The sequence below is a fragment of the Chelonoidis abingdonii genome, chromosome 4 (assembly GCF_003597395.2).
Source record: "Chelonoidis abingdonii isolate Lonesome George chromosome 4, CheloAbing_2.0, whole genome shotgun sequence".
Taxonomy (NCBI): Eukaryota; Metazoa; Chordata; order Testudines; family Testudinidae; genus Chelonoidis; species Chelonoidis abingdonii.
This window is the reverse complement of record NC_133772.1, coordinates 56,569,743-56,581,827: the sequence shown is the minus strand read 5'-3', so window position 1 is coordinate 56,581,827 and position 12,085 is coordinate 56,569,743. Positions and strand designations below refer to the sequence as shown.

General features: G+C 40.3%; 1 protein-coding gene across 2 annotated transcripts in view; it reads left to right on the top strand.

The window, feature by feature from the left end:
* The window catches only part of SYT9 (synaptotagmin 9), a 110,461-nt gene extending 101,476 nt beyond the window's left edge, over positions 1-8,985 (top strand). Inside the window, exons 5-7 of one of the 2 annotated variants that reach the window (XM_032770051.2) lie at positions 989-1,160; positions 1,931-2,060; positions 8,320-8,985. In XM_032770051.2, coding sequence (XP_032625942.1) covers positions 989-1,160; positions 1,931-2,060; positions 8,320-8,394 — 377 coding nt within the window. In that variant the 3' untranslated portion in view covers positions 8,395-8,985. Of the gene's footprint in view, positions 1-988; positions 1,161-1,930; positions 2,061-2,640; positions 3,195-8,319 lie in introns of those variants that run through there. The other variant, XM_032770050.2, reaches the window with a different exon arrangement.
* The last annotated feature ends 3,100 nt before the right edge of the window (positions 8,986-12,085 follow it).

Genomic DNA, 12,085 nt, shown 5'->3' with positions numbered 1-12,085 from the left:
TCTTTCATTAACAAATGATTTTAGCCATCCTAGTTGCAAAGAAAAGCTTAAAAAATATGAACCGTAAAAGCTCAAAAACTAGAAGGCAATTTAAAAGAACCCAAAGTTTATTATTGTAAAGACCTCAAGAATTTCAGGGGCCTGGCTTTTAAATACTTGGAGGTGGCCATGCTGGGACTGTAACCACAGAATTTAATTTTGCACTGCCTGCTATTTGTTGGGGTTTATGTTGGGTACAGTATAAACTAACACTGACAATGGAGAGGCTTAACAGCCATTAATCTGATATAAATGATGCTTGAGCCATGATTATGAAGCTCACTGGTCCACTGTAGCAACTAGTTTCAGGGTTGGTATTGAAAACAAAATGAAACCAGTTTGGGATTTTGCTACAAAGGGGTCACAGATGCCTTATTTCAATCCACTGGCAAAGGGGGAGAGGAGTAATCGTACTGTCAGAAAGGAGCTACAATGAAACAGGTGCCCCAAGTAGGGCAGTCTTCTATTACTCCCACAGCTTTAACTGTACCTCTAAAGAGAACAATAATTGTACACCACTCAAACTATTATACTTCTAAAGTGTTAACATAACTAATTCCATGTCAGCAAACACTAACACTGACCACATTATCTGATTGTGTCCGGGTTCTACTGCTGCTATAGACGTAATCAATTACACAGACTGTTACAAACACGGGAATGCACATTGTGTCATAATGGAAATTTTTACATTCTTTGAGAACACACAATACAAAACCCAGCTTCCTGAATGAACATCTAATTGTTCATTATAGTAATTCAACCAGGAAGACCTTTTAACTGCCAGCGCCTCCCAGGCATTTCATTATTGAAGGAGCTCAGATTCTAATTTAGGTACTGGTGAATAAATTATCTATATAGATATAGGCATACATTAAAGGTTACTCCATTTGCTTTCCATCTGCGTTTATTTTTAAATTAACAAAACTGCTTGTTATGATTCACACAGATCCCTACGTGAAGGTTTCTTTAATGTGCGAGGGAAGACGCCTAAAGAAAAGGAAAACTTCCACCAAGAGGAATACCCTCAATCCTGTTTACAATGAAGCCATAGTCTTTGATGTCCCTCCGGAAAACATTGACCAAATTAACTTGTCAATAGCAGTTATGGATTATGACCGGTGAGATACCCGTAGCTGTTACTCTACTATGCAAGATTTTGCGAGGCAAAAGATTGTAAAAAGCTGGCACAAATTCTCATAGTTTTCTCTCAGTTTGTGGTATTGATTAAAAATGTTTTGTCATGCAGGTCTCAGCAGAGGGCTACAATTCTCTGTACCATCAAACAGCATTTCCATCTTAGTTTCTGAGATACAGAATTGCATCCATAACTTTGTATGCCTTATTTGCATACCTATTTACTAGAATTGTAATGATTGCCTGTCCAAATGAACAGTTTGCACTCTGAATGGCCATTTGTACACATATTAATTACTCAGATTTCCTCTGAAAATGTGGCCCACAGTATATTCTATTTGCAAATAAGTGCTTTGGAATAGGTGTACTGTTTGTTCAGATATCCCATTTCACATAGTAGTCTTTACATGTCGGATGCTTTGGGTGGGCTGGAGTCAGAACAAGTATGATGTATAGTTATTTTTCTCTTTTTCGGTTGGTTAAAATTGGAGTGTAGACAAATAAAAGTTCAACTGTCAATTTACTTCATAAAAACCAACACACACACACTGTGAACTAACATGATATAAAAGAGTAAATTATTGGTACATTATCTATGTTAGTGAGAAAGAAAGGGATGAAGCTCAAACCTGTGTTGTGTAGCTCATCAAGTTTTCCCAGCATCCTAGATCATTGTCTGTCATAACGAATTTAAATGATATTTGTTCTCAAATGTAAAATTTTAAGAAAAAAATATTATGGCACATTTTCACAGTGTAGGTCACAATGAGGTCATTGGAGTGTGTCAAATAGGCAACAATGCAGAGAGTCTAGGCCGGGACCACTGGAATGAAATGCTCTCGTATCCTCGGAAACCGATTGCTCATTGGCATCCGCTTGCAGAGGTAAGATTTCCATTTCCTGCATATTTACTTGAATTGTGAAAGCTCTTTAATGCAAAACTAGAAGATGGATAAAATCTTTGTGAACAAAATAGCAGGATTTACATTTGTAAACTAATCCCAGAAAAGGGCTTTGAAACTCCTGTTTTTAAAGAGAGCCCGAAGTAGCAGGGACATAAAATCAGCTCCTGTCAGTTTTAGTGGGATGTAAAATACTTCAAACTTTTAAAATATACATATATAACTTAAAACTCAGGCATTATATATAGGATGATTTTTATAACATATAAAACTTTGAGTAACTTTCACTGTATATTGGCTAAACCATATCCATCTGTTTAGAGCTGTTAAGGAATAATTAAATAAATAGGATGTTTTACATGTATATATTAGATAAAAATATGACTCACTCTCTTGTAATACTTTATTTCCATTCCATTGTCATGTCCAAAGGGATGTCTAATTGCACCGAAAAAAATAAAATATCCTTGGAGATTAGCAAATGCAAAAATAAGAAACCGCAAAATCAGAAAAGCTCTTCAAGTTATGATTGGCTTCCTATGTTTCTTTTGTCTTCATTTAGGGCCCTATTCAGCAGAAATGTTATGCGGGCCTTCTGCGCATGGATGGCTGCCGAAGAGGCTTCCTCACCCTTTTAACCTATTCAGCAGAAATTTGGCATTCCTGTTGATCTCTTTCTTAGCCATTTCCTCAGGGGCCATTCCGCAGAGAGTCCAGAGGGGTACAGACATCCTTCTAACCCCTCCCCCTCACTCCCTTCCCTCCCCAGGGAATACTAATCCTGATTCATGAGACACAAAGATTCATCATAGACACAGCTATATCTTGATTTCTGAAAGTTACCATCATGTAGCTCTAATCTAGACAAATGTAATACAAACAGTAACAGTGGCCTCAGCTGTTACCTAGGAATTACTTTTATTGTTACACGTATTGTCTAAATTCAGATGGCAACACATGTTCACACCCATTTCCAGAGGCTTATGGATATAAATACGGTAGCCTGGTTAACAACTACACCTCTACCCCGATACAACACAACCCGATGTAACACAAATTCGGATATAGTGCAGTAAAGCAGTTCTCTGGGGGAGCAGGGCTGCGCATTCCGGCGGATCAAAGCAAGGTCGATATAACGCGGTTTCACCTATAACGCAGTAAGATTTTTTGGCTCCCTAGGGCAGCGTTCTATCGGGGTGGATGTATAGCATGCTAACCCTCAGCGCAGAAGGTTGGGAAGGCCTGCCATATTGACATTTCTAGCCAGGAGCCAAGCCACGATGCCCATAAGTTATTCAGAGATATGATTAGTGGGCAGCCTCTCTATGTATGTTGTATTGATTAGAATGTAATTGTGGATGCTTACAGTGATATGGCAGTTTTGCTAAGTTATAGGTGTCAACCATAGATGGCTTCAGTAGACAGTTGGCAAGTACCAGGAAGCCCCTGTACAAAGATAGCAGTCTCCTACCGGGACCACATCTCCATGACTGATCATGTTTAGTAATGGGTCCCACTACAGTTCAGTCTGCATGTCTGGGACTTCTGAGCACCCACAAACTGCCTGAATGAATGAAGTGGAAGATTATGGCACCTGGAAACAGTCCAAGCAAGGTGGCGAAGTTCAGCACACAAAGCTTTGGGCTCAATGAGAAGCTGAATACATGATCAATGGCACTTTATTCCTTTTCATGACGGGCAAGAGCCAAAATTGTGCTTTGCTCCGATTGAGCTGGGCTTGGAAAACAGAGAACCTTGTTCTTAACTGTAGTCGAGCAATGACACTAGTGGCTTGACAGAACCCTCGTGGAGCACTGAAAACCAGTATGACAACGTCTGTTAGCAGAGGTTATGCATGCCTTTACATCAAACCCATATTTCCCTCTTTGAGGGCAATGGGCTGCAGAGGTCTTGTCCATAGAAAAGAAAGGGCTGTCAGAATCTAATTGGCATCATTATTCTCTCAGCATATGCTCAGTTGAATTCTTCAGCGGTCATTATGTGGGTCACTTTACATCTCCCTGACCTACAAAGAGGCATATGTTTGGAATTCCCAAGAATCAAGTGGGGGAGGGTACCCAAAGCATCCAAGATGTGCAGAGAAATATTTATACAAACAACATATAATTTTGGGTCCTGAATCAGGATTAGGCTCAGTGATAGCTAAGCTTTGGAAACTTCTAGAGCCTTTGTGTCCAGAGCTATAAGACTCTTGACTATTTGCTGAATAGGACCCTCAGTTTTCAAACAAATGTTTCAACTATGTGAAGAGTGGTTTGTTTAGATAGTATCTGCGAGTAACAGTAACACCTAGAGGCCTTTGGTGGTACCTACGAATTACTGGTATGGATACTAGCATTGCCCAAATTCAGATGGTGAGCTACATTCATGCCCATTTCCAGAGATTCATAGAATTGGTTTGGTTTTAATAGCAAGCCTGATAGCAATGGAAATCAGCAAGCAGTGTGATTTGCAGCTGGGTGCAGCAACCAGTTTCATTCTTATATTCAATATTTTTCAAACAAAAAAGTGAATGCTGTACTAGATATTCTTGCAAATACATTTCTTCAATAGTGATTGTTATTATACATTTATATTGTGGTCATGCCTTGAGGTACCAGTAAGGATTGGTGTCCCCTCTCACCCTGTACAAATATCCAGGTTAACATGGTTCCTGCCCCAAAGACCTTACAATCTAAGAAACTAAAGAAGGAGCTACTGTCTGTAGGGCAAGAATGAGACAGGTACAGCAACCTTAGTGACATGATGTTCCTTCAGCAAGAAGGAGAATAAGTGAGGATTGTGTTTGTATTTTATGTAGCCTGTAAATCCTCATTGCTCTTTGCAGATCCATTTTCAACAGCTGTCTCAGTTATATAGGTAACATTGAATAAGGAAGATTTGTTCACTTCTATTTAAATTAGGTGCAGATCAAAGGTGGCTCTGCCCTGTAACACCCACACAGTTGTTATTTTAAATTAGTTTACCAACAGATAATGCATAGGAGCTTTCTCTATAATTTGCATAGGAAATAACTAGATGCCACTGTGTGGTAATTGCTGACAAATTTTGAAAGGTGATCACAGTACTGGGCAGTATCACACCAAGAAATCCACATCCAGGAAGAAGAGCCACTGAGATAAAAAGCTACTTTCACTATATCTTCAATTGTGCATGAAATTAGCTGTCTAAAGCCTTTCCAGCATAGTTTAATTTCAAGGATTTAGTAAAAGCCCTAATGTTAAAACATACACATGCAAGCTTGTGTACACTTTTGCCTGAGCAAAATGCCTGATGCATAGTCACTTTCCTTTGTGTCCACACACCATCTTGCATGTTCATTAGGCATTCTGGATTTGCAACTGAGCATATGCAAATACAAGTAGGTAGTCTTGAGCACATGCCTACAAGGCTGGCCCAAAATTTGCAAAAAGTGTCAGTCTGTTTCTGTCTTGTTAGACTTTCAACAAAAACTGTCTGAGCGGCTCCTTGGTATCAGCAAGCCTGGCACTGTGACAGTATTCTAGCCTGTCATGCATGAACCTCATTTCAGGGCTGTCCTCTTTATTCAGGCAAAACTCCCATGGGGGTCAATGAATTTGGTCCTGTAAGAGAAATATTTTGATTCCTTGGCAAGTCAATGCATGCATCCCTGCTTGGAATGCAAATCAGACAGGTGCATACTTACCCACTGTAACTACTATTCCCAGTGTAGTGCCAGGATTGGTAGCTGCAGTGGAAAGGGAAACACCTGCAGAGAGGGGGAGAGAGAGAGAGAGACTCATGATGGATGTGAAAGTTCTCACACAGCTTCTGCATCTCCAGCATGTTAAAGAGGCACCTTTATAGACATAAAAGTTATATATTTAGTATTGCCTGCTCTCATTAGTTTATTGCCATTCTCACATTATATTGTGTTTTACTTACAGCCCCAGCTGCTGGGATCTAGAAAGCTGAGATTCTCATGCAGTGTCATTTGGGGGTGGATATGTGGGGGAGTTTCTAGCTGGCTCAGTTATTGAGAAAGTGCTTGGAAACTTGACCTGAGTGCACCCTAAAAGGTTCAGAAACCAGAAGGCAAAGAAAAAGAACCCAACATTTATTTATTTTAACTCTCATGATTTTTTGGTGCCTAACTCAGGATGCCTGAACAGTTGGGGGTGGCAGTACTATACAAAAGATGCGCACAGTAGGTTAGCACCATACTGTGAATATTAACATTCTTCCTTTTTCATAATTGATGTGTCACCATTGATAATTTCTGTTTACCTCTGTACCCCCTTGGCCAATGAAATCCACTCGATCAGTTAATTTCATATTCTGGTTCTCATGCATTAGCACAATGCTACTGTGTTTGGGGTTCCACCCCTGCAGGGCAGCATTATACTAGGCAGAGTACCCCAGAGATCATGTTTAAATTCTGCCACAGAACTAACAGGAGAGTTGGGGTGACTACTCTTGACCCTGACACAGTCGACTCCTTTTTGAAACACTGCTCCCATGGGTAACTTGTCACTAGGGCCCATGAAAATAATCACAACCCTCTTTTTAAAATTTTGTATATTTGCCTTGGAATGGAAGAAATTGCTCCAAATGGAAGGTACGGTAATATCCAGAATACTTCCTCAAGAGAGAAAACTGCCCCCCGCCCCAAACACATTCCTACAAGTTTTTCACCTTACTGCCACTTCAGATTACACTGTACACTTGTGCTATGCTATGCTTTATACAGTCAGTATAGTTTTCAGGAACAAAACACTTCCATAAATTTGATCACTAAGAGATTATGGGTGCAATCCTGATCCCACTGAAGTCCATGGGAATTTTGCACCTATTGCCTCATTTCCTTGGTAGAAGAGAGCATTTTTGTTTAAAGAGGAAATTAAAAAAATAAATATTTCAATCCCTCCAAGACACTCATGTTGTTGCAGGCTAGACGGGCATTTTTGTGGAAGTTCCTTGTTAATATATTGATATCACATCACAGCTGCACATGAATTTTAAAATTAAAAAAAACAAACTTTTTTTACTGAACTTACAAAGCACTAAAAACATTTCTATTCTATAGTTTTATAAAAAAAAATTCTCCCCTCTTTTCATAAACAAACCATAAATGTGTGTCTAAAGTACCTGGCAGTGAATGAGTGCATATACAACTCCACTGCTGGGGCAGCAGGTGCTTCCAGAGCAGAAATCAGGCCCGTAGCATAGGAGACGCATGTGTCTCAAGATGATGGTACCAGTGCATGTGCATTTCAGCATTCTTTCCAGCTGATGCATGGATCAGCTAAGAGCAGTAAACGTGAAAAAGGTAATGACAGCCTGTTACACAAGGGCCTGATCTAACTCCCACTGGAGAAAAGAGAAGGAGTCCCACTGGCTTCAGCAGAAGTTAGATCAATCCCACAGAGAGGCATGAAAGCAAAGAGATCCAAAGAATTACAAGAAGACTAAGTGGATGAGAGTCATTCTCCATTCAGGAGTGGGTATCACTGAAAAACAGGTACATTTCCTTCAGGGGAATTTGGAAGGAGTTTGAAACCTAGGATTATATTGACCCATATTATCATACAAGATATAAACGAAGAGGTACAAGAGACATATTTCACACCAATACCACTTAGCAATGTTAAAACATTAAGGGGGCCTATTTGCCGTAAAAACAAAATTGCTGGAAATGCGCTTAAGCTTAAAACATCAACTGATTTTAAAAAAAAATCAGAATTTTTAATTGTTTTTGTTTGACCCAATTAGAAACACAGTGCAATTTAGTGTATTGTTAAAACATTTTGTGTTTCAACTGGAGAGAAAAAAAATAGAAGAACTTAAACTAGGCTGAAACCAACAGAACTGTTCTCAATTCAATGTTCTTACTGTCAATTTAGAACAATGCACTGTGAAATGACTATACCTTAGAATCAAATGGGGGAAAAAATGGCATTATTATAAGGGAAAAAATGTAGAGTTAGCAATGCATAATATAATTGAATTTAATAAAAGCACTTGTGCAGGTGAAAACGGAAGCAGAACAGGATATATAACAATGTTTAAAGCTCTCTCTTTCTGCTGTAATTAATGAAGGTCCTTGCTTACATCTTAATTCTGTTCTGAAGTGACAAACTTTACAGCATGTGAACAAAGCCGTGTAAATGTGAATAATACTGTGTAAATGGAACTGTGACATTTATGGCCTTTGCTGAATATCTTCAAGAATTGCATTAAAAGGTGATTTCTAATACAGTGGGTTGGGCAAGGAACTACAGCTGAAAGCACTCCAGGGTCCTGCAATTCTCTGAAAGGACCGCCATCTCCATGAAGGCATATGAAATTTATGAATCCAAATGGCAGTGATGGACCACATACAGGAAGACCCATCTCAGCAGCCAACTAAGCATTAACAGACCTGGCACAGACGAGAAGAACACAAAGGGGACTGTGAGCATCTGGGATGTTTGTTTGTTTTGTCAGTTTCTTTTACTTCCTTTGGCCAAACTCAGACATCCCTAAAATTGGAATGTTTTAGTCAGTTGCATGCTGGCCAGTTGTCATAATTTTTTTAAATACTCATCGCAAAGGTATGTAAAGAGACCAGTACAGTTTTAATATGCAGTAACTTTGATTTTACTACACATGCACATTGTATTCTACTTTACTATTTCTTGTTCAATGAATAATCCTGTTATGTCTATGTTTCTGTCTAATTTTGGAAAGTAGAGCCACATCTTTATCAGGATTCCTTCAGTTAGGTGGATCTTATCTTTGTTTAGTAGAGATAATGCATGATTCCTTTGCAGTAATGGTTTGAGGGATAAAGTAAATAAATTTAAAATTTCTTAATTTTATAAAAAGTATATCATTCTTCTAAATACAAGTAAAATGTACTTTGATTTATTTATATAGAGCTAGTCTATACAAATAATTTTGTTCTTAAGACATTGTGCAATTGTTATTTATTCCTATTTTGTATTTATATATTAAAGTTTAAGTGAATGTTTAAAGAACTCACATGTAACACTTTAGAGATGTTTTAATTCAGTGTTTATCAATAGGAAGCAATGGAAAACCTCTCTAATACAGTTCTGAACATTCATTTTTAAAACAAAATGGGCATGGAGCTCACGTTGTAGATGAAGTAAAAGACACAATATCACACAAATAGGGTGTTCAAAGAGGAAAATCAGAAGGCTACAGAAAGGTTTCTGCAGAGTGAAGCATAATTTCCTAGCAATTTAAGGGCATCCTGACTTTGCTCTATCCACCATATTTCACATTTTCATGTAATTTTCGAAGTGGCAAAGTATGATTTTCTTGTTTAAATTAACCAGACCGGTATTCTTCCTGTCAGAGCTCGACATGCAGCCCAGAGAAACTGCCAGCTTGTGCTGAGGTAGAGTGTAGACACATATGGAAAAGAGTAAATAGAAATAAGAAACTGGCATGACTAAGTAAGTTATACCTAGCAGCACAGGTGACGTGTAGAGGGAGGACATGCAGGAGCAAGTGTCCCCCCAGATTTCTGCTTGGCCTCCTGGGGGACAGGGGTGGGAGAGAAGAGGGGCTCTGTCCTTCTCCCACTGCACCTGTCCCCTGGCATGTTCGGCCCCTGTCCCTTGCAGCCAGGCCCAGGCGTGGAGTGGAAGGGGCGGGGCCAGCTGCTTCTCATGTTGGCTGCTCTGGTTTGCTGCTCTATGTGGCACAGCAGCTGCCTGAGAGAGCCTAGCTGGGGAGGCGGCAGCTTCTGCTTCCCGCCTGAGCCCGGCTGCCAGGGACAGGGGCCCAAAGAGCCAGAATCCCCTCTCCCCTCAGCATGTTTCCAGCTCGCTTGGCCCCATCCCTGGCAGCTGGGCCCAGAGGGGAGCAGACACCACTGCCTCCCCAGCTGGGCTTCCTCTCAGGCAGCTGCCATGCTGCACAGCATAGCAACCCTAAGCAGCCACTTTCAGCCTTGGGAGAAGCAGCTCTGTTCTGCTCCCTGCCCAAGCCCGGCTGCCAGGGAGAGTGACCAAATGTGCCGGGGGGGAAGCATGGTGGGAGAAGGAAAGAGCTCTCCCACCTCCTGCAGGTAACTTTGGTGGGGCAAGGAGACATGTTAGTCCCCAGGCTGGGCACAGGGTGGGGGGTTGCTAGGGAAGGAACTGGGAGCAAGTTCCTGGAGATGTGTGCTCCCCTCTCCTGTGGCCTTAGCCCCCTCCCTCACAGGAGATGGCGGGATTGGCTGCCCTGACCCAGAGAGGTGGGGCTGGAAGTTCCTCCCAGAGGAGACACATGGAGCAATCACATGTCCTCCCCTTTACTTTGTCCCCCACCCAGTATCAGGTGGCCTAGCAGGGCCTCGTTCTTATCATATTCCACACCTAGTGATGTGAAGAACTCTCATTGATGTGAATGGAACATGCATGACTGGTCCAGCATTGAATCTGATTAAACAAGAATCCATCTGGTAAGCTCGCCATTAACTCATTTGGAAGATCTGTACCCACCTGCTTCCGCTACGCTAATGGACTAGTCCCCAGAATGTAAGTTCTGCAGATGTAGAATAGCAATTTAAAAACAACTTTGTAGAACACTGCTCTTTCAACTATTTGAAAGTCTCAGGAATACAAGGAAGAATTTAGAGCAGAATTGTAATTTTGAAGTTGACACTGTATATAATCATAACCCAAAAAAGGACCAGGGCCTCATTGTGCTAGAGGCCATATAAGCACATAAAAAGATACAATCTCTGCTCCAAACAGCTTACAATCTAAGGGGACAAGAGATATACAGTGGTGGTAGGAGAAAGATATAATTCAATAAATACAACATCTACACACACACATATTTCCTTTTCCTCCCAAACTAGAAATAAAGTAAGTGCCAGCTATCCCCATCTGCCCCTCAAGGCATTATTAACTGGCTGATACAGACATCACAGCAGAAAGATATTTGAAGAAGAGCACTTACAGATCAGTTGAAATCATACTCTTTAAATAATATACTATAAATAGACAGCACTGAAAACTGGTATCACATTAAATATTTTGGTGTTTACTATTTCTATTTTAAAACTACAATCTTTCAACAGATATGCCCACATTGTCCACAGTTTGAGCATTTGCATTCAGACTGCAGACTTGAAACAGATGAAGTACCTTATGTTTTGGGTGCCCAGAAGAAATTTGTGACTATGACAGACTTTACCAGCCACTTGTTTGCCACTTTCAGTTCATTACTAGTGCTGTATGTCATCAGCACTTGAAACACCTCATTCCAAAGCAAATAAAACACTTCACCATAATATTAAATATGAACAGTCAAGAGATCCTACAGAGTTAATATTTAGTTAATTGAAAAATCAGTGAGAACAAACACACTTTGGTCCAAACAGTAAACTTCAGAAATTTATGCCCTGGGATGAATGTGGCTCTCTACATTTAGACAATGGGAATGTAGGTAGATTCCGAGTATCAACAAGCAATGAGTTCCACAAAGAGCCTCAAGTGATACAATTGCAGAGAAGACACAAGATGAAATTTATGAGTGACCTGAGCCAAAGGTCAGTAGGGTAAGAAAGCAGGAACTCCAAAAGATAACTCGGACCCTGTTTAAGAATATAAAAACAGCCATACCGGGTCAAACTAAAGGTCCATCTAGCCCACTATCCTGTCTTCTGACAGTGGCCAATGCCAGGTGCCCCAGAGGGAATGAACAGAACAGGTAATCATCAAGTGATCCATCCCCTGTTGCCCATTTCCAGCTTCTGGCAAACAGAGACTAGGGACACCATCCCTGCTCATCCTGGCTAATAACCACTGATTAACTTATCTAGTTCTTTTTTGAACCCTGTTATAGGAACAGGGTTGGCCTTCACAACATCCTCTGGCAATGAGTTCCATAGGTTGACTATGCATTGTATGAAAAAAATACTCTCTTTTGTTGTTTTAAACCTGTTGCCTATTAATTTAATTTGGTGACCCCTAATTCTTGTGTCATGAGGAAAAGTAAATAACACTTCCTTATTTACTTTC